This window comes from Macaca nemestrina, chromosome 9 (genome assembly GCF_043159975.1).
Source record: "Macaca nemestrina isolate mMacNem1 chromosome 9, mMacNem.hap1, whole genome shotgun sequence".
In the NCBI taxonomy this organism is placed as follows: domain Eukaryota; kingdom Metazoa; phylum Chordata; class Mammalia; order Primates; family Cercopithecidae; genus Macaca; species Macaca nemestrina.
Window position 1 is genome coordinate 36,005,200 of NC_092133.1, and position 24,651 is coordinate 36,029,850.

General features: G+C 48.9%; 1 protein-coding gene across 10 annotated transcripts; it reads right to left on the bottom strand.

Annotated features, from left to right (window-relative positions):
• Positions 1-125: 125 nt before the first annotated feature.
• LOC105478437 (zinc finger FYVE-type containing 27) lies at positions 126-24,450 on the bottom strand. Of its 10 annotated transcripts, none has more exons than XM_011735726.2 (13): positions 24,318-24,450; positions 22,964-23,161; positions 17,903-17,973; positions 16,154-16,340; positions 12,413-12,508; positions 11,203-11,315; positions 10,322-10,461; positions 9,451-9,522; positions 8,042-8,062; positions 7,737-7,881; positions 3,641-3,687; positions 3,234-3,315; positions 126-1,768 (listed from the first exon to the last, which is right to left on the bottom strand). In XM_011735726.2, exons 2-13 carry the CDS (start codon positions 23,158-23,160, stop codon positions 1,704-1,706), a joined length of 1,236 nt encoding a protein of 411 aa, XP_011734028.1. In that variant the 5' UTR covers position 23,161; positions 24,318-24,450; the 3' UTR covers positions 126-1,703. The 10 variants fall into 10 exon arrangements, with proteins under 10 accessions (XP_011734028.1, XP_011734027.1, XP_011734031.1 ...); XM_011735725.2 differs by having other exon boundaries at positions 9,451-9,537; XM_011735729.2 differs by lacking the exon at positions 8,042-8,062.
• Positions 24,451-24,651: the final 201 nt, after the last annotated feature.

The window sequence follows — 24,651 nt, forward strand, 5'->3', positions numbered from 1 at the left end:
CAAAGGCCCGCCCCTCAGCCTGGTCCTGCAGGATTTGCCCAGGCCTGCAAAACTCCAGCAGTGCCAGGGAGATCTGGTCTTCCAGTCTCAGGGAAAATGCCAACACAAAGACAAGACAAAAACAAGAAGCTTGAGGCCTTTTTATTGACAATTCTCCATAGACACAGAGATGCTTTTAGTTCCTCTCCAGTGTAAAGAAAGCACGGGGTACTGAACTCTCCTGACAGGACACAGAGGCGATACGATACCAAAGCGTGCCAGGCTCCCCAGAGCTCTGGCACCTCCACTGGCCTGGGCAGGCCCCTGGCTGTAGAGTCGCAGCTAAACTGCTTGGTCTGGGCCTAGGATGGGTCCCTTGTCTCCCCAACCTGCCTCTCTGCACCCCTGCTCCCCGAGTGTAGAAACCTCTCGGCCCCCTCATAGGTCCTGGGTCCCAGGCAGTCCATGATTCCAGGGAAGAGCTCTAGGTAGGAGACCGCCTCCCAATTCCTCCTCATCCCATTCCTTATGCTACATGTTCCCAGGAACCATGCAATAAATAAATAAATACTTTAGAAAGGCAAAGCAGCTCCAGGGAAGGGAAGGGATGCCTGAGCCAGCTCATGGCTAAGGGAGAGATACTGAGCCCATAAGAGTCCAGTAGTGAACATGAAATTGTTGGAAAGGAAATGGAGACGCCCAAGGGACCTTATCCCATAACTAAGACTGTCCTCCAGGGAATAGCCCCGGGATCCAGGACCCAGTCCAGAAAGATCCTACACTTCCCAGGCCCCCAGGGGTCAAGGGCTTCAGGACCTCTGCTCCACTCACCTGGCCTCCCACTCCATGGGGCAAGAGGCAGGGAAAGGAAGCTGGAGCGCTGGGCCAGTGGAGGACTGCCCCAGACTCTGGGCAGAGGGTGCAGAAGTTGTGATCCGAGTGCCCTGTGATCCAGCTGCTCCAGCGCAGCTGGGGACACTAGGGCATCGTGTGGGCTGAGTCTGTGAATTGAGGCGTCTTCGAGGGGAGGCTGAGGTCTGTCCAGCTGTTGGGGCTTCCCCATGCTTTCCTCCACTTAATGCTGAAGGACTCAGCCAACCCCTCCTATACACATTCTCCTCTGGGGGAATCTGGGAACTTAAACCCTGTTTCTAGAAGCACCCCTGGTCTTGTTAGGCCTGGCCACACCCTCTGATGGGGGAAATGATGAGATCCTGGTGCCTGGAAGGACATTCAATCAGCAGAGATGGGGTGTGGCACTCCCAAGCCCTTCTGCAGGCTCTCTGAGGCTGAGGGCCTGGCCAGTACCCTACAGGAGAAAAACCTCTTTTCCCAACCTCAGGTCTGGAATTCCCAGGCATAGCCACACTGACGCTGGTCATCAGACCCCAGTCAGACCTGACCTAGTTCACTGCTGCCCTCTGGTGGCTACTGCCTGCCCAGCCCTGAGTCCACTCATTCAGTCCCAGGCAGAGCAGGGCAACATGCCAGGCCCTCCAGGGGCTCCTCTCCCCAAGGGATTGAGAGCAGCCATTGCCAGCCACTCTCAGGGGTGGAGAACAGCTCCAGAATCCAGCTGGAGAGAGCGAGGAAGGAAGGGGAAGCCTACCTAGCATTCAGGCCACATTTGCCCAGCACACACCACAGGGGGCCGGGGTGGGGAGAGTGGGGCGCCTACTGCTGGCCCCAAGGATGGGTGCCTGGTTGGACCCTGGCCTCTCTTCTCACTTGCTCAAGGTCTGGTTACACGAGGCACACACAAACACAGTCTCCCTCTGGGCTTCAGGGGCTGAAAAGGAGGAAGAACTTGGTGAGACATTTCCTTGTGCCCTTTGGTTCATGGCCCCACCTCCCAAATGCCCCACACAGACCCCCGACCCAGCCCACACCCTCCCTGCCCAGCTTGCTAGCCTGCCCGCAGAGACTCTTCTTTCCATGGGAACTAGGGATCCCGGGCGTGATGATGCCAACAGCAGGCTGCTCCTGTGCTATGAATTAGACATCACTGTGGCACGAACAGAACACCTTTAAAAATGTCTTTTTAAATAAAATATCAAATACAAAAATTAGCCAGGCGTGGTGGTGCATGCCTGTAATCCCAGCTACTCAAGAGGCTGAAGCACAAGAATTGTTTGAACCCAGGAGGCACAGGTTGCAGTGAGCCGAGATGGCGCCGCTGCACTCCAGGCTGGGCGACAGAGCGAGACTCTGTCTCAAAAAACTAAGACTAAAATAAGTAAAATGTCACAGTGAAATTTCCCAAAATGTTTTAACAGTGGTTATCTCTGGGTGGTAAGATTACAGGGTTATTTTTCTCTTCTTTCTTCTTCTGATTAAGAATTTCCAAATTTTCTAGTTAGTAAGCATGTGTTACTTGCATTGGAAGAAAAAAGAACTTGGGTTGGGCGCAGTGGCTCACACCTGTAATCCCAGCACTTTGGGGGGCCGAGGCGGGCAGATTACCTGAGGTCAGGAGTTCAAGACCAGTCTGGCCAACATGGAGAAACCCCATCTCTACTAGAAATACAAAATTAGCCGGGTGTGGTGGTGCATGCCTGTCATCCCAGCTACTCGGGAGGCTGAGGCAGGAGAATCGCTTGAACCCAGGGGGCAGAGGTTGTGGTGAGCCAAGGTCGTACCACTGCACTCCAGCCTGGGCAACAAGAGCAAAACTCCATCTCAAAAAAAAAGAACTTGGTTTAATGTTATATTACAAAACGGTACATGAAATGTGACCACATTTTTCAGGAATATGCACACGCTTTTATGCAGGGGCCACGTCCGATTGTTTTCTCGGGAAGAAATCAGGAATATTTTTCCTCCTTTTGCTTATCTGTGTTGTTTTATTTACAACATGTATGTACAGCTTTTATAAAAGGAAAAAAGGGATTTTTAACTTTTGTTCAAAGTGCCAAGGAAATAAGAAAAAGATTAAAAGTGCAGCTGGGATTGACTCCAGGAAGGCAGGAGCAGTGCTGGGAGCCACGGGGATGTTGCCAGTGCTCTTGTTTTTCAACTTTAGTGAAGCGGCCACAGGTATTCATCTTGTTATTACCCTTCATAATTCACAGGTACATTCTTCGGCATGTACCAAATGTTTCAGGATTTTGCTAAAGGGGATGGAGGAAATGTTCCCATAGACCTGACTACAATCCCAAGTTCCCTTGACCTCTGACACCCTTGCCCCCTTGCCACGATGTGGCATCCCCTTGACGGGATACCAACCAAGCCCTGCCACCACCTGCACCACTCACCTGTGGCCCCCATGGAGGACCTGGGGACCTTGAAGGAGCAGCATCGAGAGCAGAAGCTGTTTCCACAGTTACTGCAGCTCCGCTGCAGACAAGAGCCAAGGTCAGTGTGTCCCCCACCCTCAGGCACCTGGAGTTCTCATCGCCTCCCTCCTTTACACCAGCTGATCCCACCCAAGGAAACTGGGACTGGGGGGTGCACAAGTAGAGCAGGAAAGACAGCAAATGGAATGCTCCCTGGGGAGACTGGTGAAAGGTGGCACAGGGGCAGGGGAGGGCACACTCACTCCAGAAAGCCACTGCCAGGCCCAATGTGACCCGAGCCAGACTTCCTCAGTGACTCCCCTCAACTCCTCCCCACCCGACAGTCCCAAGGACACTGTTCCCAACAAATGCAACCTCACACTCACCCTCTTCTTCAGCACTGAGAAGGTGGCCGAGCAGCCCGTGCAGTTTCCTGAGAAACAGAAGCAGCAGCTCAGTCCCCGCCCATCCCAGGACTCTCACGCTCACCTGCTCCTGGCACTTCTAAATGGGATACTCAGGACACCTGCCCAGCCTCCTTGGGTGGACACAGTGAGCCAGGGAGCAAGGCCAGATTCAGAGCCAGAAAGAAGGACTCAAACTAAGAACACTGATAGCCCCTGAAAACTGATGTCTCCAGCCATACATAGGTACCAGTCCCTGAACCCTTCCAGAGCTGAGTGGCCCCACCTGCAGGTTCAACAGAACTCAAGGAGCACCCAGCAGAATCCACTCCTGGAAAGCCAGCTAAGCTGGCAGGGACCTGACCACAGGCATTCCCAAATGACACCTGCCTAACACGACCCTTTCCAGAGCAACGCCTTACAAATACTCCACCCACAGGCTAAAGACAGAAACTCCTCCTAAAAACCCAAACTCCTGCTTTCTGTCCCCTGAAGACTGTAGGACAGAAGCTGAGAGCCAGGCATATTCCGAGAAGACATGAAGGGTAGAATGCTCAATTGTGGTAGGCAGTGAGTGACATGGGGGGACGCAGAGCAAGGCAAGGTCCTGCCTAAACCACCAGAGATGCCAGGATGGCCAAGTGCCCGGCAACAGTGGAGGGGCAACGGCAGCTTAGAAAATGGCTAGAAGACAACAATAGGGTGTAAAGGGAGAGGAAAGATAGGGAAGGAGGAGGTTTCTGGGATGTGGGGCCCATAGTCCTGCTGTGACCCAGCCGGACCACCTGTCTGGGCAGGTACAGAGCACCATGCCTCACTTTCACACAAAGGCCCCAAAGCTTTATTGACGGCTACACGTGGTCCCTTCCTCTGCCCAGCCAAAATCACCTGAAGTTCTTGCTAAAGGAGACTCCCTAGGTTCAGGGAAAGGAAGACCTGAGATAGAGCCAGGGGAAATCTGAGGCCAAAGCGCTTCAGATAAATGCCCACTCTGTCCATCAGCCAGGGAAAGAGAAGAACGAGCCTGCTGCTGGTGCCAAACCAGGAAACTGGCTGCTCCAAGATTCTGTCCCTACACTAAGAATTTGGGGAAGCCAGCCTGCCCCAGCCTCTCCTTAACAAGGGAGGCAGGTGAATGGGACAGGCAAAAGGAGCTACTCAAAGACTGACACTGGCCTGTGCCCAAGGGCTCCTCTGAACTGAATGGGATGCCAGGGCCAAGCAGCCCAGGACAGCCAAGTGGGCTGGTGAGACAGCTGTGAACCCACACACAGGCCAGAGCCAGGGAGGGCTCTGGGCACTGACAGCACCTCACTCAGGTTATGTTCCCTTCCAACACCTACCAACTCTTTCTGCCCCTTCTCGGCAACGGCCTGGACTCACCCATCCTCACTCACCATGTGATGATGCCACCGAGGCCATGAGAGCAGGGGCACTAAGGCCCAGTGGGACCTGCCAGGGCAACAGTCATGGAGCCTCCAGAACAAAGGAGGGCCCTCCCCACCAAGACCTCTCCCACACGGAGGCCACAGAGAAGCTCCTGCACAGTCTGCCCTCATTCTCCCCATGCATCCCCTCATCCACGGGCAGGGGTAAACAGAATGGCCCCCGCTACAGTCCCCCAACATCCACATGTGGAATCCTAACACCCAAGGCAGGGTCCCTGGGAGGTGACTGGGTCATAAGGGTGGAGCCCTCGTGAATGGGATTAGTGCCCTTATAAAAGAGGCCCCAGGGAACTGCTGTGACCCTCCCACCTTCTCGTGAGGACACAGTGAGAAAGTGCTGTCTATGATGACGGAAATGGACCTCACCAGAACCTGATCCTGCTGACACCCTGATCTTGGACTTCCAGCCTCCAGAACTGAGAAAGATTTCCACTACTTAAAAGCCACGCGGCTTAGTGTATTTCATTATAGCAGTTGAAATGGAGAAAGATAGCCCCCAAAGCAGCTCCCCTCGCCCTGCTCTCAGGACCCAGACCCATGAGCAGAGGCTGCAGGAGCAGAGCTGCTACACCTGTCCTCAGGGCAAAGAGCTTGAGAACATTTCAGAAAAGGAAAAGAAGTGAGTGGTCTTGAAGGATGAGGAGCTAAGAGGGGTTTAGGAAAAGAAGCACTTTCTGCCCTTGCTATCCTTGAGGGAAACTGAAAAGGCCTCTGCCCATGTTGGCAGAGATTATCCAAATCAAAAATCAAATGCAAAAGCGGGACAGGCATAAAACAAGGGACTCCACACATGAGGGTAAAGGGAAAATGGAGAGGGAGGATGAAGAGGTACAAAGAACACAAGAGCCGAATTAGACGATCTGAATTTGAGTCACAGCTCTGCCATTTCCAGGCTAAAGTCTTTGGACAAAGCACTGTTTTTACCTCAGGTTACTCATCTGTAAAATGGGAACAACTAAGTACCTTAACTTAGAAGTTGTAGAAATAGAAAATTATTTGCTGGACCAGAGTAATACTTCTTGTGTGTAGTGCTACTGGGGACTGCTGGAACCTGGCTGCTCTGAGCCCTTAAGAACTGCCTGCTCCTGTCACACCTACAGTAAGGATGAAATGAGATCACACATGTGCAAGTATGGAGGGTAAACAGATCACTGAACATACAGAATGCCCTACAGAAGTCAGCCAGCAGCATAAATAAAACAAAGGGGCCAGGAGTGGTGGCTCACACTTGTAATCCTAACACTTTGGAAGACCAAGGTACGAGGATTACTTGAACCCAGGAGTTCGAGACCAGCCTGAGAAACAAGGTAAGACCCCCGTCTCTAGAAAAAAAAAATCAAAAATTAGCCAGGCATGGTGCTGCATGCCTGCAGTCCCAGCTACTCGGGAGGCTGAGCTGTGAGGATCACTCGAGCCCAGGAAGTCGAGGCTGCAGTGAGCTGTCATCACGCCACTGCACTCCAGCCTGTGAGACACAGAGACCTTGTCTCAAATAAAAAGAAAGAGATCTTGAATAACTGGGGGACATTCACACAGCAGAAGGAAAGAGCCTGTCCAGGACATCTAATCCTGAGAAAACAACTGCGCTGGTTGCTGCGGGGGTAGGAAGGCAGGACCCTGGGGGCCCTGAGTTAAATTCCTCAAGATAAACTCCATAGGCTTCTTCCAGGGCACAGACCCTAGAACTTGACACCAGAACCCACAGTACTGCCCCCTTCCCCTGCTCCCATCTGACAGCAGGCAGGAGGGCCCTTCCTCAGGAGCAAGCGGCTCCCAGGTCCACCTAGCTACTCTAGGCTTCCTCCACAATTGTCACGTGGCTCAGCTCCCAACACTGCTGATCTAAGCCGGGTCTCCAAGCTGTGCTAACCATCAAGTCCACCCTTCTCCAAAGCTGCCTTCCTTGACCACTCTCCCCAGCCCTCAGTAAAATAAGGACTGACTGGGAAGAGGTGAACTCAGGGCTCTTATGATGTCCAGAGAAACAATGTTTGCTTCAACTTGCTTCCAGTTGGATGAGAAAGACCAAGACAGGATCCTAGGAACCCACGGGGTGGGCCAGGGCCTCCCACATTAACCGCACCCACTACTCACTATGAACCAACCAGCACTGTGCCCTTCATAAGTACTACTGTCTCATTTGACATGAGACCTGTAACAACCCTATGAGGTCAGAATGATGATCCCCCTTTTACAGAAGGGGCAATTGAGGCACAGGGTGTGAAATAATTTGCTCAAGGACACCTGGCTGAGCTGGGATTTGCAGCAAGTGGTGAGACTCCACTCTGTTCCTCGCCATCATGCTACACTGCCTTCTGAAGTTCTGTCAGGATTACGGTTCTCTGCAGTCCTGGGATGGCATTTCCCAAACTGAGTTCCTTGTCTTCCCACAAGTGAATGTCCAATCAGGACAGAAGGATAAGAAGGAACCCACACCCACTCCCTCAACAGTCTTGCCGGGTATCTGCTAGCGCCCCAGGGTCCCGTGGACACACCTTCACTCCTTGCTCTTGTCACAAGTCAGTACCCACAGTTCTGAGGCTCTGCCCCGGTGGCTGGGTGTTCCCCCGCCGAGTCCCAGCAGTCCCACCCTACTCCCCCGCCAGCCCAGCCCTGTGCCCTGGCCGAACCGAAGTTGTTGGTGGGGTAGCGCTTGCGGAGCCGCTCCGTGAGCCGAGACACCTTGCTGCGCAGCACCTCATTCTTACTCAGGAACCCGTTGTCCTGCAGGGCCAGCTCGTCCTCTGCTGGGCACGGGACACCCTCATCATCCTCCTGTGGGAACAGCTCCTTCCAGTCCTGCCCACCTCTTGCAAGGCTGCAGGACCTGTGTGCAGAGGCATCCGGCACAGCAGCCCCCACGAGGTGTGGCAGCAGCCGGTTCAGCTACCCTCCCCAGCCCAGCCCCTGCCCACCCACCAAGGCTTCCACTTACCAGCACCACCAAGTGGGTCTCCTGCCTCCCAAGGTGCGGGGAAGAGGAGAGAAAACAGAGAGAAAAAGATAGCAAGAAGAAAGAAGCTGCCCGGAGGGGCCCCCAAGCAGAGGGAAGCATGGAAGCACTGCTCTGAGCTCTGCGCACTTCCCAAATGGTTACGTTGACAGACGCCCCCGCCAAAAGAGGATCCCAGCATCGAACAGCCTTGGAGAAAGCTGGGTACTACTGTTTCTCAAACTGGGTGATATTAATTTAGTAGGTCTTTATTTGAGTAGAACAAAAAAGGAAAGAAAATATCCCTTAAAATGTATTTTCAGGAAACTTTTGTTTCACTTAAGTTTTACATATTTTATAGACCTAAGTGTGAACTGGGTCAAGATGCAAAATGTGTTCCTTACTACAGGTCATGAACAAAAATGCTTGAAAACCCCTGCTCTACATATTCCCTCCACCAAGATTCACGGTCTATAATCATATATCAAAGTTTTGGAGCAATCTTTTAGCCATCAGAAAGTCAAATGCCTGCATGGCCTGGGCTGATGTATGATTGAGGTGAGTTGGGGTAAATCACAGGCCTAGTGGAAATCCACGAGGTGTTTTTCTTATATCTCAATTTCCCACTTTACAAAGAGAAATAAATAAAGAGAAATTATATCCTACTCTAAGAAAAACAAAAACGCAAATGTGACAAATGGCAACTGCCACTTGATCTCAGCGACAAGATACAGCAGGGGTGTTGAAGACCACCTGTAGCCACATGTGACCTGCGTAAAGGGGACAGCAGCTCCTTAGCAACACCTACTGCTGCATACTCAGGGCTACCAGAGAAACTGGAAACCTGCAGTTCTAACAAAAATCTCTCCATATTTAAACATTGGCTCAAAAAATTATTTTGAAACTTTGCATGCCAAATAAAACAACTTCTGCAAACTACCAGTCTGAATCACCATCCTAAAATCAAGAAGGCTGTTTAACTTCCCCGACCTAGCAGTTGGCCACGCAACTACTTTCTCCAACCTCCCCTCCCTGCCCGGCAAAGGGACATCTTATGGAACTCACTCTGCAGAAGAGCGGAGACCCAGGGCAGCAGCCTCCTCAAAAGCTGCCTTTCCTATATCAAAGGCACCAAGCTCACGGTCTCCAGCAAAGGCCAGAAATCATCCAGCTCCCCGAGTAGGGCATTACCCAGAGACTTCCAGAGCCACTCTTGCCCTGGGCACCCAGGACAGCTGGCTCAACAAGAAACAGGAGCAGGGAGGGGTTCAGTGGCACCCTTTCAACCAGTTCTAGCTCACAGCAAGTTTTAGCTTCTCACTTGGACATTGAAAAACAAAAACAAAAAACAGCTCCAGGACCACCCAATTTTTGGCCTGCTCAATAGAGGATGCTGGGGAAGGGCCACCCACCTCAATCGCATCTTTAAACTCCTCATCTGGCTCAGCCTCCTCAGCCTCCTCCACGCTGCCCGGTGTGAGGTCCTGGGAAGAGAGACTCTATGACAGAAGGAGAAGGATGGCAGCGTTGCTCCCTAAGGCAGAGGACCACCTCCCCAAGCCAGCATCTAGGCTACCCAAAACACCAGGAAATGGCACAACTGCAAGAAAGAAGGAAATCACAGGAAGGAGCAACCTCTAGCCTGGCAGGGTGAGGGAGATGGAAGCACGAGCACGGCTGGCCCTACAGTGGCCGCATCACACAGTGGTTGAGGGTATGAGCTCTAGAACCACAGGGCTGGGGTCTTAGACACCAGCCTGGTGTGGTGGCTCACGCCTGTAATCCCAGCACTTTGGGAGGCCGAGACAGGCACATCACTTGAGCCCAGGAGTTTGAGACCAGCCTGGGCAACATAGCAAAACCTCATCTCTACTAAAAATACAAAAAAATTAGCTGGGCATGATGGCACATGCCTACATCCCAGCTACCCAAGAGGCTGAGACGGGAGGACTGCCGGAGCCCAGGAGGTGGAGGTTGCAGTGAGCCGTGATTGCCCCACTGCACTCTAGCCTGGGTGACAGAGGGAGACCCTATCTCAAAAAAAATTAAAACAAAAAAAAAAAAGAAAGAAAAGGAGAAAGAACGAACCTGCACTCCATGACGTGACTGTCTATCTATAAAGCACTTGGAGCAGCATCTGACACAGGGTAAGCACTCAATGAAGCATGGAGTAGCTGTTTTTATTGCAATTATTATTATTAAACACTTCAGGGGAGATAAGGCCTGGGAAACAGCAGGAACTACAACAGAGGCCAGCCCAGGAGCCATGACAGTGGCACTTACCTCCGTGGGTGTGAGGGCAGGCGTGCTGTCCATCAGACCACCCTTCCCCCCAACATCTGGTGGTGGAGGGCTCTCAAAGGCATGCTCTTCCTGCTTTGGGTTCATCCTCTGCTGCAGAGATGCCCTGTACTCAGACACAACTACCCAGGGAACGGAGAACAGGGTAGGAGGCAAAAATGAGACACCATGAGTGGCACTTTGGGGGTACCCACTTCTGCAGCTGGCTGGCCTCTCCTCCCTCTGCTACGGGAAAGAGTCGCCCTCCTAACTCTGAGCAAGTCACCTAACCTGAGCCTCTTCAACAAAACTTAGATACCACCACCTGCCCCAGACGGCTACAGAGATTAAATGTAGTAAATGGTCAATAAATCACAGCTTCTGTAATTAATTACTCTACCACAGGGAGGAAAACAAATACAGCAATCACCCAACATAGGTACAGACTCAGGCCTCTGGGACTCAGTGCCTCTCCAGACTGCTTCGCGCTTTAGAAGCCAGACAACAGACGGGTACTCTGGGATCACACAGACATGGGGTAGCAACTCCAGGTGGCTGCACCCCAGGGGATGGGTGGCAGCTTTGGGAAAACATCCTTCCCTCATCTTCCAGAAGCCAGCATACCATATAAGCAGTGATTCATCTGCCTTGGGAAGGGAGGGAAGGGAGATGGGAGCCTAATGGTAGCAGCCTCCCCTGGTGAGATTCCAGCTTCATCTAACATCTCAGAGACACAGAACCCATGAGAGAGGACCCCAGTGTGGTGCTGCCCCTTGTGGAAGCACAGCAAACTGATGATTAGCTATAGAGACAGAACTGCGGAGCCTAGCCTAGCCATCAGAACCAGCCTGGGCCCCGTCCCTGTCAGGCCCTCCAGGGCTTACCTCGGAAGAACTCCACATTCCCCAGAAAGAGGGTGCTGTTTAAAAGGGTGAGGACCCAGCAGAGTGGCAGCAAATACAGCATGCAGACCGTGCCCAGAAGAGCCCCATAGAACCTGGATGACAGGGAAGAACCACAAGATCAGAAATTCATAACAGCAGAAGGAGATGGGTTTGGAGCAAACCCACAGTGGGGTCCAGGTGAGACACAGCTCTGGGCACATTAATAAACTGACAAGACCCGCTCATCAAACCAGTGGAAAATGGCGATGAAGACTGAGAACTACAAGTCACCAGTGCAAACATCTAATGCTGGTGAGGCCGAGGTGGTATCAGCTGGGGGCACATGAACTCATTCAACCATGATCACTCCTCAAGGTCTAGACTCTGAAGTCTAGAGTAAGACAGACTGGGATTGAATCCAGCTCTGCCACTTCTCATTCTGAGAAGTCTCTTGGTTCTCTGGGCACGGCTCCCTACCTGTGTAAGATGGGGACTGAAATAGCGCCTACTAATGGAGTTACTGTAAGAGTGAGATAACACAGAGGACGTGTTGAGCAGTGCCTGGCACCAGGTGAAGACAACAAACATTAGTTATCACTATTATTCACATTAAAGAGCCTCAAAAACACCCATTCTGTTTGATATGGTAGTTTCATCCTTGAATTTATTCTAAGAAAAATTTTCTAACAGATTAAAGCTAAATCCATAAAAATGTTTACCATGGGGTTAGTAAAGAGAAATTGATTAAATCTATAACAGAATGGTTCCATAAACTATATTTGCCATCTATATTAATCTGGTATTATAAATAATTCCAAAGGCTATACAACAAAGAAAATCATCTTTAATATAATAAGTGGAAAACAAAAGAAAAATCAAACATACACTACGAAATTATACATCCATAAAGTAGATGCATATGACAAATTCTAGCAAGCAAAACAAATATGAGATTGGGCTGCACAGTGGATTACATGGTGAGTTATTTTCCTATTATTAAAATATTTTTACCACACATAAAAGCAAGCATCTAAACAAAAGCCTACATTAGAGCCCACAAGCATATGCGCAGATACACACACAAGAGCCCAGGAGGCGAGCTCTTCCCCTGAGGTAGGAGGGGCAGAGGTCCTCTCAAGGCAGCTGGCTTTGCTCAGGCTCAAGCTGCAAATTCCAACAGGGTAGTGGTGGGAGAGGAGGGGTCACTCACTGTGAGGACACGACGGGGTTCTCCCAGTGCAGCACACGGTAGGCAGCTTCACAGGTGCAGCACAGGCGGCTCAGGAAGGCCTCCAGCTGGATCAAGCTACAGATACAGGGGCTTTGGTGAGTAGGCTCCACTCCCTTGGGAAGTGGAGCCTGGGGCCTTGCAGGTACAGCTGGCTAGGGATGGTCAATCTCTCTAAACACACTCACCATATGCTTAAAGAGAAAGGGGTTGAGACAGCATGGGAGAAACGGGCCTGGCTAAGCCACCCGAGCTACATTTCAGTCCCATTTTTGGAGCCTCTTGCTGAGGTGGAAACAGTATAAATGTTCCTTCTTTTGTCTCTTCCTAGCTGTTGATGTCAGGCAGGCTACTAAACTTCTCCAGGGCTGTAGCTTCTGTATCTATAAAATGAGGATCAGAGGACCCACCTCACAGGTACACAGCAGCTGTCAGAAAAAATGGCATGATATTCTCCACCTAGGATATCAAACAGACTCACTTGGGGAGTTCTGGCTGTTGTTTTTTTAAACATGGATGAACCACAGAAGCCATGAGCACAATCTGAACCTAGATCTGGGTTTCCGAAGGCAAACCAGGAAACTTGGAGACAAGCTGATTTCAGGGCTGCCGCAGGGAAGTATAAGATGAACTTGACCATCCTGTTGTACCATAAAGTAAGGAAGCACTCAAAATTGACAGGGACCAATGCAAACAAGAGCCAACTCAAAAGAGCTCCTACTGGCCAAATTTAGGACAATTTGATATCAAAATAAATAATGACAGTAATAGATTCTAACTCATCAAATAAAATATAAATCTATGAGTTCATACTGATAATAAATAAGAAGGAAGAGCTTTCTTATAGTAGAAAGCCAGTTTAAAAAAAATGCAGGCCGGGCGCGGTGGCTCAAGCCTGTAATCCCAGCACTTTGGGAGGCCGAGACGGGCGGATCACGAGGTCAGGAGATCGAGACCATCCTGGCTAACACCGTGAAACCCCGTCTCTACTAAAAATACAAAAAACTAGCCGGGCGAGGTGGCGGGCGCCTGTAGTCCCAGCTACTCCGGAGGCTGAGGCAGGAGAATGGCGTAAACCCGGCAGGCGGAGCTTGCAGTGAGCTGAGATCCGGCCACTGTACTCCAGCCCGGGCTACAGAGCAAGACTCCGTCTCAAAAAAAAAAAAAAAAAAAAAATGCAAATAGAATAATTAGAAGATCATCTTTGCAACCATCATAGTAATAAACTGATTAAGGCAAGACCCATCAATGGATCTTTAAAGCAGTGGGTAAATGTTTGATGAGGAACAAGATATTTACATAGTCTCAAAGTATCTCCCCTCAAATTATTACCAAAGAAGAGTAAAATGGTAATTTACAGTACGGATGCCTTAACCAAGTGATCAAAGTCAGTATTTCCTGACATCGTGTGCCTCCTGATACAGATGCACTGAACATGACACATCACAAGGAACCAAACGATCCAAAAATGAGGGAGATTCTACAAAATAATAAGCTTGTACTATTCAAAAATGTCAATGTCACAAGAAACAAGGACCGAGGAACTGCTCCACATTAAAGAAGACTAAAGAAACATAAAAAAAAATTAAACATGATGTATAATCCTGAGTTGGATCCCAGATCAGGGAAACTGATACAAAGAACTTTATTAGGCCACCTGCACTGGTGCACACTTGTAGTCCCAGCACTTTGGGAGGCTGAGGCAGGAAGATTGCTTGAGCCCAGGAATTCGAAGCGAGACTGGACAAGACAGTGAGACCCCATCTCTACATAAAAATGTTTTTAATTAGCAGGGCATGGTGCATGTGCCTGTGGTCCCAGCTACTCAGGAGGCTGAGGCAGGAGGATCACTTGAGTCCAGGAGGTCAAGGCTGCAGTAAGCCATGATCATGCCACTGCATTCCAGCACAGACGACAGAACAAAACCCCATCTCAAAAAGTAAAAAAAAAAAAAAAAAAGAAAATGAAAAGAAAAGAAGAAAAAGAACTTTATTAATATAACTGGTAAAATCTGATTACGAATTATACATTAGTTATCAATGTTAAGTTTCCTAATTTTGATTACAGTTCTGTGGATATATAAGAGAATGTCCTTGTTCTTAGGAAATAAAATGCTGAAGTATTTGGGGTAAACAGTTACGTTTGCAACTTACTTTCAAATGGTTTAGGAAAAAGAAAAGAATATGTATATGTAGAGAGACAGACGAAGCCAACACACCAAAATGTTAACAATTGTTCTATCTGGGTAAAGGGCATAAGGCTGTTCTTTGTATTATTCTTGCACTTCTTTAAGTTTAAAACTATTTCAGGCTGGGTGCGGTGGCTCATGCCTGCAATCCCAGCACTTTGGGAGGCCGCAGGCAGATCACTTGAGGCTGAAGCTCGAGAACAGGTTGGCCAACATGATGAAACCTCATCTCTACGAAAAATACAAAAATTAGCTGGACGTGGAAGCTGTAATCCCAGCTACTCTGGAGGCTGAGGCATGAGAATCGCTTGAACACAGGAGGCCGAGGCTGCAGTGAGCCAAGATCTGCATTCCAGCCTGGGTGACATAACAAGACTCTGTCTCAAAAAAACGGCCGGGCATGGTGGCTCATGCCTGTAATCCCAGCACTTTGGGAGGCCAAGGCGGACGGATCACGAGGCCAGGAGATCGAGACCATCCTGGCTAACACGGTGAAACCCCGTCTCTACTAAAAACACAAAAAATTATCCGGGCTTGGTGGTGGACGCCTGTAGTCCCAGCTACTCAGGAGGCTGAGGCAGGAGAATGGTGTGAACCCGGGAGGCGGAGCTTGCAGTGAGCCGAGATTGTGCCACTGCACTCCAGCCTGGGCGACACAGCAAGATTCCGTCTCAAAAAAAAAAAAAAAAAAAAATATATATATATATATATATGTGTGTGTGTGTGTGTATGTATACACACACACATATAAAAAACTATTTCAAAGTAAGAAGGTCTTTTTTAAAAAAACTACATATCCAGGCCCCACTCCAGAAAACTGACTCAGAATTTCTGGGGGTGAGGCCCAGACATCTATTTGTTTTTAACTTCTTTTGCTCCTACTATATCTCAAGAGAATGCAGAGACCCCACTCCAGGGAAGGGAGGGGTAAATGCCCACTGCTACTGAAGTTGTTAGATGAGTATTTTTCAAGTCTTAAAATGCTTCCTCGGAAGTACCAGCTCTGTCATGTTTAGGAAGTTTCTCCACAGTATAGTGATAACTAGTATCTACTCAACACTTCCCCAGTACCAGACACCTGTTCAATCTTCACAACCACCTTGTGAGTAAGCCCTGTTATCATTCCATTTTAACAGATGAGAAACCTGAGACACAGAGAGGCTAAGCAACTTGCCCAATGCTACACAGCAAGTAAATGGGAGAGCTGGGATTTGAACCCAGGCAGTGGCTTATACATGCACATGCTTAATCAAGACCCTAAACTGTCTCTCCAGCAGAAAGAATAGGAGCTGTGAAAACAGCTACATCTAGATTCTCATCCCAGCTTGGCCACTTTCTAGCTAAGTAAGTCAGCCTTTTTCTTTACCCATAAATGGAAGATGTTAATATTAGCTACCTCCCAGAACTGTTAAAAAGGTTAAATGAAATAACAGCTGTGGTTTGCCTAATATAATGTCTGGCACACAAAGCTAGCACTTAGTGTCATGGCTGCTGTTACTGTTCCCCCACCTCCCTGGACTGTCTTCCATACTCACAAGCTCTTCACCTCAGCCACGGCCTCGGGACGAGACAGGCGAACTCTCTGCAGGTCCTCCTGCCTCACGCTATGATACTTCCTCCGCATCAGCTCAGACTCAGGCAGCCGTGCCCGGCAAACCTCCTGAAGGTAGCCCAGCAGGGCGGGCACTGAAATCATCAGGGCACCTACTGAGTACCATGCACCTACAGAATCAAAAACACTGCAGGTAACACAGGTAAGCAAAGACCAGGAGTCGGCCCACCCAGACGCCCACTGCTTGTTCCTCACCTCCTCCAGGGCTCTGCCAGTCAGGCCTTCCCTGATGGCCCTGTATGACACAGTGTCACAACCCTATTCTCCAGCCCCCTTAACCCAGCTTCACTCCTCATAGACCTTATCACCACATGACACATTACAGGCATGTCTGTTGTCTCCTCTACTAAGTAAGCTCTTGAGGGCTGGGACTTTGTCCCTTTGGTCACTGCTGTGGCTCCATTCTCACTTTTAATACATTTTAAGACGCTGCTAGCACACAGTAGGAGGTTCACGCTGGAGTGTGACTGCCAGGTGCTCCTGGTGCCTGACACTCGGACCTCTGGGCCACTAAGGAAGACTGGAAGGTCTTTCGTTCAGCTTTTAGGACACTGCAGACAACTGTGCCTTGAGAAATGGCGAAGTTGAGATAAAATTCAAAGGAGAAACTTCTTCCATGTAACATGGCACCCCAACAGCAAGCTAACAGAGCAGCGGGCACATAATAAATGCTTATTAAACATGTCACAGGAACTGATTTACTTTGGGAGCATATATAGAAAAAATCAAACATCCTACAAAGTTTTGAACAGGTAAAGATGAGTCCAACTAAGAAACAGAAAATGAGATCTTGTATGAACTGGATTTATGTTCAACCTACTCGATCCCTATCTCCAGAGGAAACAAAGACGACACCTGAGAAATACAAGGTAAATATAAGAACAAAAACATGAATAATGGCCCAGCTCCTCCAAACATTCTGTCCCAGACTCTTTATTCTCACCCTGAGGGGTCTTTTTATGTGGCCATCTGCCAGTGCCAACCACCGACAGGGTAGGGTCACAGTAGGTACTGTAGTTAAGAGGTTCATAGGAGACATTACTCAGGACCCCAAGACACCCATGTGTCCACACTTCTATCTCAAAGGCTTTATGCCACTCCTCACTGCTGATGACTGCCCAGCAGCTCCTGCTAGGCTCACTAGCTGAACCAGAGAAAAGCAACAGATATGGCAAAAATCCCTTATCAGCTCCCCTTCCCAGTACCTTTACCCATGCCATGTCCCCAGATGACCCCTGAAGCAGCTTGAAAACCAAAATGGAAAAAGGTGAATGCATCCTCAGCAGGAAGTCAAGAAGGAAACAACAATAATACTGAGAGCAGCTACAATGCACTGGCTGCCTCTTCCATGCCAGGCACTGTGCTAAGTATTATGCCTGGACTGCTGCATTCCTCACAAATACTCTAGGAGGAAAGCATCATTTTTATCCTCCCTCTAGAGATAAGGAAAATTAGGCCTTAACAGGGAAGTCCAATAATTTGCCCAAGGTCACAGCAGGCAGCTCAGCCTGGATCGTCCCTCTGGAGCCTGTTTCTGACTCCAAGCAGACACAGAGGAACACTAACTCCAGGACAGTAAGAGCAGCTCCCACACACAGGGTGGGGCTACATCCAGGTGTTCTTCCCCCACATTCATTCACAAAAACCACTGGCCCCTGAAGGCAGTTCTTACCCTCATTCAAAGTGAGGAACAAGATGTTGAGGCCCAGGCAGGTCAGCAAGGAACACAAAGGCATCTGCCACCTACAATACAGAGAGTCCTGATCACTACAGACAGCCACTCCTCCAGCTGGGGAGGGGAGACCGGGCGGCACAGATGGGACATCAAACCAGAAAGGAGGCCTGGAACACAGAAAGTCAAGGAGAAACGAAAAGGAGGCCTCTCACTTGGACTGGTGCCCAGGAGAGGCGGTAAGATGTCACACATTAGCACCTGGGGTGAGGAAACTGTTAGGTCTGTAGTGCTTTCCCCCAAAAGGAAGAATTTATAAAATATCAGTTTAGAAGGCCAGGCGTGGTGGCTCACGCCTGTAATCCCAGCACTTTGGGAGGCCAAGGCGGGTGGATCACGAGGTCAGGAGATCAAGACCATCCTGGATAACACGGTGAAACCCCGTCTCTACTAACAATACAAAAAAATTAGCCGGGCGTGGTGGTGGGCACCTGTAGTCCCAGCTACTCGGGAGGCGGAGCTTGCAGTGAGCCAAAATCGTGCCACTGCACTCCAGCCTGGGTGACAGAGCAAGACTCTGTCTCAAAAAAAAAAAAAAAAAAATCAGTTAAGAAACCCAGTTAATACCATTTAACCTGTGTTTTGTAAGGCTGTACTCTCCTTAAGAGGTGACACTGACAAACATTCTTAATATTTTCCTCTATTCTTTTTTATAATTTCTTAAGAATATATAATCATTGCACAAGATTCAACTAATACGGAAATCAAGAAAGAACAAATTGTGGACTTCTTTGGCCCCGTTTGTGCCTTTATCTTCTTATGTCCATGTTTTTGAAAATTTGAGTTTATCTGAGAGTTTATTTTGAATACCTATTAATTCAAAAGGAGAAACAGTAGTAAATATTTTAATATATTAAAAATCAAGATGAAAGTAGGGTGCAGCATTCACTTAGCAATCACACCTTAAGTGAGCTGGAACAGAAAGAAGCAAACACAGATACAGTCGCTGCCATTACCACCACCACCAAATGGCAATGCAGAAGCCCCTAAAGAGGGAAGAAGGAAGACCAGAGACTCAGGTTGCTGAGAACAAGCAAATGCTGCTGGCCCCATCCCCGATAAAGGAAATTTAGTACTGAAAGAGAAGCACAGATGCAACAATGAAGCAACGACACCCAAATTCTAAAGGCAGTGACAATATATAAGGTGAGTCATTAGGAGAGAGACAAATATCAGAAAAATAAACAGGTAAACTGTTGGCAAGCAAAGCATTGAATGTATTTTCTTTTTTTTTTCTTTTGAGACGGAGTCTCGCTCTGTTGCCGACTGGAGTGCAGTGGCGCCATCTTGGCTCACTACAACCTCCACCTCCTGGGTTCGAGATTCTCCTGTCTCAGCTTCCCTAGTAGCTGGGATTACAGGCGCACACCACAACGCCTGGCCGGTTTTTGTGTTTTCAGTTGGGACGGGATGTTTCACTATGTTGGCCAGGTTGGTCTCAAACTCTCAAACTCCTGACCTCAGGTGATCTGCCCATCTTGGCCTCCCAAAGTGCTGGGATTAAAGGCATAAGCTACAGTGCTGGGGCTAAATATATTTTCTTGTGCCCTAATGGGAGTATTTCAGAGCTACTGAATGAGGTTAACTAATTTATGCAGGGCTTTCATTTTTTTGTTATAAGTTCTGGGATAAATGTGCAGAACATGCGGGTTTGTTACATAGGTATACATGTGCCATGGTGGTTTGCTGCAACCATCGACCCGTCATCTACATTAGGTATTTCTCCTAATGCTATCCCTCCCCTAGCCCCCCACACACCAACAGGCCCCGGTGTGTGATGTTCCCCTCCCTGTGTCCACGTGTTCTCGCTGTTCAACTCCCACTTACAAGTGAGAACATGTGGTGTTTGGTTTTCTCTCCCTGTGTTAGTTTGCTGAGAATGATGGTTTCCAGCTTCATCCATGTCCCTGCAAAGGACATGAGCTCATCCTTTTTCATAGCTGCATAGTATTCCATGGTGTATATGTGCCACATTTTCTTTATCCAGTCTATCATTGATGGACATTTAGGTTGGTTCCAAGTCTTTGCTATTGTGAATAGTGCTGCAATAAACATACATGTGCATGTGTCTTTATAGTAGAATGATGCATAATCCTTTGGATATATACCCAGTAATGGGATTGCTGGGTCAAATGGTATTTCTGCTTCTACATCCTTGAGGAATCACCACACTGTCTTCCACAATGGTTGAACTAATTTACACTGCCACCAACAGTGTAAAGGGGCTTTTACTTTTTAATAAAATTTATAAGGGAATGAAATGACATCTCTGTCTTTCTCCTGAAATTCAACACACTCCACCTGTACCACCCTAATTAGGCCTCAGAACCTCTAGTGGCAGCTACCAGGGTAAAAGTGAAATAAAAGCCAATCCCATTTTGGAAATAAAAACATCACACCACCACTCAAGTCACTTTCATTTTAAAGCCTCTTCCCTTCTATAAAATGTTTTTACTGACACTTTGGTCCCAGGAGACCCAAGCAGTAGAGTAGCTGATCCCAGAAGAGAGTCTGTTAACAATTTACTGCAGCTCTAGGCTTCAGACCTAATAGCCAGAGCCCAAGATTAGGTCTCTCTTCAAAGTCAAATCCTCTTTACTAAGAAAAGAACAATCAAAAGCACAAACTAACATGACAGCCACTTTCACGGACCAATGCTCCCTCTCCCAGAAGCACAGAAACCGCAGGCTCCTGGGTGCTTTTAGGTCCAATGCTCCTCCTGCATCCAGCTTTAACCAATCCTACCACATCCTCCAATTTCTGTAAAATGGAAAAACCCTAACACATTAGTGTGCTAAGAAGCACTACAGACTAGTAGAGGAAAAGGAGGAGGGCAGGGCAGGATATACTTTTGTACTTTGCCACAAAGGGCAATACACACACATACAAAGAATGTGCCAGGGGGCACAGCCTCTCTCCTAAAGACCAAACTTCACATCATGCTGAGATTATAAAAGGAGAAAACAGCCTCCCCCCATACTGTCTCACTACCCCTTGTGCCAAGAGCACAGTGGTCTTACAGTAGAGAACACAGCTCTGGAACACTGACTAGCTCATCTCTACAGATACTGACATAAATTAGATGAACAAGAAAAATGTAGGGCCTTGGCCAGAGAACTAGTAACAAGCCATCCACTATTTCCAGCCTGAGGCGCTGATAAATACACAATGGCATTCTCAGAGGTTAACCTAACTCCACTCACCCTGCTTCCTACCAGTCTCTCTCAGGTATTTTATAGGGTTGAGGGTCTTTATGAGAATCTGATGAAAACTAGAAGCTTTTCCCTAGAAATATACACATGTGCAGACACACAATTTTACACACAGTTTCAGGGGATTCACTGATCCCTAAAACTCACCCATAGGCTCCAAGTTAAAAACCTCTGCTCTTTAGGACAATCAGGTTTTTGTAGGACTCCTGATGCAAAGCAGTATCAGGGACACAACATTTACCTCTGGGAAAAAAAAAAAAAAAACTTTTCTAACTTGAATCAAATTCAACCTTTAAATCTAACTTCTAGTCTGCACCACGAGGAAGAAACCAGACAAATCTCGGTAGCAAATTCTCCAGGAAAGTCAGTTCAGTCTCAGTCTCTTCAGCAAGTCAATGTCACGAGAGACGATTAGACTGAAAAAGACTTAAAAGACATAATAACTACAAACAATGCACAGTCCTGGACTGAAATGTGATTTAGCCAAAATAGATGGTACAACTGAGGAAATGGAATATGAACTGAGTATAGGATGATACCAAGGAGTTATTAATTTTGTTAGGTATGATATTACTTTGTTCTTGAAAGAAACATCCTTAATTATTTAGAGATAAAAACTGACATATTTAGGGAGAATGCCCTATAAGTAATTTAAAATAATGTTAACAGCTGGGTACAGTGGCTCACGCCTATAACCCCAGCACTTTGGGAGGCCAAGGTGGGTGGATCACGAGGTCAGGAGATCGAGACCATCCTGGCTAACACGTGAAACCCCATCTCTACTAAAAAACAAAAAATTAGCTGGGCGTTGTGGCGGGTGCCTGTAGTACCAGCTACTTGGGAGGCTGAGGCAGGAGAATGGTATGAACCCGGGAGGCAGAGCTTGCAGTGAGCCAAGATCGCGCCACTGCACTTCAGTCTGGGCAACAGAGTAAGACTCCGTCTCAAAAAATAATAATAATAATAATAATAATAATTTTAACATAATAAAATGAGCCAAAAGAAAAAAAAGAAAATTATAGAGAATGAAAATCAAAGCAGGATAGGAGGGAAAAAATTAAAATCCATAATCTCAATAAATTAGCAAAAATGGGCTGGGCGCAGTGGCTCACACCTGTAATCCCAGCACTTTGGGAGGCTGAGGCAGGAGGATCGCTTGAGCCCAAAAGTTCAAGACCAGCCCGGGCAACACAGCGAGACCCTCTCTACAATTTTTTTTTTTTTTTTAATTAGCCAAGCACAGTGGCTGAAGTAGGAGGATCGCTTGAGTCGAAGAAGTTGAGGCCACAGTGAGCCATGATCACACTACTGCATTCCAGCCTGGACAACACAGCAAGATCCTGTCTCAAAAAAAAAAAAAAAGTAGTGAAAATGGTATCTGCTTATTCATAGATTTTTGTATTTCTTAAACTTTTGTTCAAAATTATATCCTAATTTTTAAATATTAATTAAGCCAATATTGGGAGCAAAGGAAAAAATTAAGCCTGCTCTAAGCTGCAGAAGGCCTGATGTTCAAGGCTGTCCAGCAGTCCGGAGGAAGGAGCTTATTCAGTCACAAAGAAGAATCCTGCTGAAAGGCAGGATCATTCCCAGTATCTGCCTTTCCTGGGCTGGGTCTGAGACACAGGGTAGGCCTAGATAAACCCAGAGGCCGAAAAGACCTCCCAGAACTGCTCCTCACTAGGGCAGAAAGGACAGCCCAGGCACTGCCTAAATGGCCGGTGTTAGTTACTACAGAGCAGGAAGGCAGAAGGCACAGCAGACATGAGCAACTCCACAAAGTCTGTACCTGAGCAAGTATCGAACACCATCACCTGCATCCTTCAAGGGTTCCAGGTAGATCTCCAGCCTCTTGTAGGAGAGAACCAAGTTGAAAAGGTCAAACGCTGGGGACTTGGTAGGAAAAGGTGGAGACTCCAGGGGAGCCTCGGGCATCACGCTGGGGCTCAGCTCCGGCCCACTCCCCTCACGTTCTGAAGTCTGCATCCTGTAACCATAATAATTACCAACATTTGCATTGCACGTCTAGTCCCCAACACACTTCTACCTACTGCTTCAGTGGCGCCACAGTAAACCTGTGAGCAAGGCAAAGTGAATTATTCAGACCTAAAATCCTGTTCTTTGGACTCTCCGTCCAATGCTCTTTTCCCCACAGATCCATCAAAACTAAAATTCATAAAAACCAAGCATATTTGATCGCTGCAGCGAGGAAGCCCATGGGCTGAAATGAAATGATGTCCCGGAACATTTTTCTCCCACTCTTTACCTGGTTAATTCCTACTCATCCTTCAGGTATCAGCTTAAACATCACTCCCTTACTCTGGCAAGTCTCTGCCAACACCTCCAACTCTGGACTGGGAGACCCTCCCCAATGCTCCCAAAGGATCACGTACTCACCCTAACAGAGCACTTATCACATCACATCGCTTCTTGGCCTTGTGGCTAAGATCAAGTGCAGAGCACTTACCACGTCCAAGTAAAACTCCCTGCTCTTACTTGGCCGCCATTCACGACTGTTTCTGTACACAGTGGGTGCTTAACAAATGCCTGCTGAATGAGTGAATGAAATACCGTGCTCCAGGACTCCCGCCCCATCCTCTAACCCTTCCCACTCCCTTCAGTTCCCAACAACTTCCTGGGCCATCTCCGCCCAGGGCAGTCGGCATCACAACGCCGCATTCCCGTCTGCCCTCTCTGATGAGGAAACCCAGGAGCCTTTACGGTCTTTCCCAGTTCAAAGTCCTACCCTGAACGCTAAGCAGCAAACGAGGGAGCGAAACCTCGGCGAAGAGCAACATAAACCAGTCCCAGGCAATTAGCCGCGACAATGGGATGGTGAGGGGATGGGACAAAGGCGCCAACGGGAGCCGAAATCAACGCAGGCCGAGCCAGGGCGAAAAGGCACAGAGCGGCGCCAGGTAGAAGCCCAGGAAGGGGTGAGGTAGGTCGACGCCCGCACTGGCCTTGGCCAAGACCTCTGCAGCCAGGAGGGCCTGATGGAGCCCGTGCGGCAGGACAGCGAAGGCCACGCCCAAGTTCGCGGGGCCAGCAGGTGGCGGCCCCCGCTGCGCCCAAGCGCCCAACTACACACAGCCTGCGGAGACACGGGGACGCGGGGTGGGGGGGGCCGGCACCTCACGTACCCGGCCACTGGCTCCGTAAGAGAGACGGCAGGTTCGGGCAGGAGCAGGGGGAGAGCCACTGGGCCCCAGAGTGTTTCCTCAGGCCCGCCCCGGCCGAACGCCGCTCCTCCTGCCAGGGCCGTTCGGAAGTCGCAGGTCCGAAAATCTCCTCTGCCTACGCCGCCGCCGCCACGGCCGCTTCCGGGACGTGAATCGCTCTGCGGCTGCGTCCTCATGACGTCATGCCGCTCCGGCTTTAGCTCCGCCCACTCCAGCACAGGTGAGCTCCCCCCCCTTGCCAGCACTGCGCCTGCGCGCCTTTCCCCGCGCGCTGCAGGCTGGAGTTACTTTGTCC

Coding starts and splice junctions, on each gene's coding strand:
- LOC105478437 (XM_011735725.2), bottom strand. CDS start 23,160: ATGCAGACTTCAGAACGTGAGGGGAGTGGGCCGGAGCTGAGCCCCAGC. Junction 7,882..8,041: donor AGACCCACTTGGTGGTGCTG/GTAAGTGGAAGC, acceptor CTGTTCCCACAG/GAGGATGATGAGGGTGTCCC. Junction 3,688..7,736: donor CTACCCCACCAACAACTTCG/GTTCGGCCAGGG, acceptor TCTGTTTCTCAG/GAAACTGCACGGGCTGCTCG.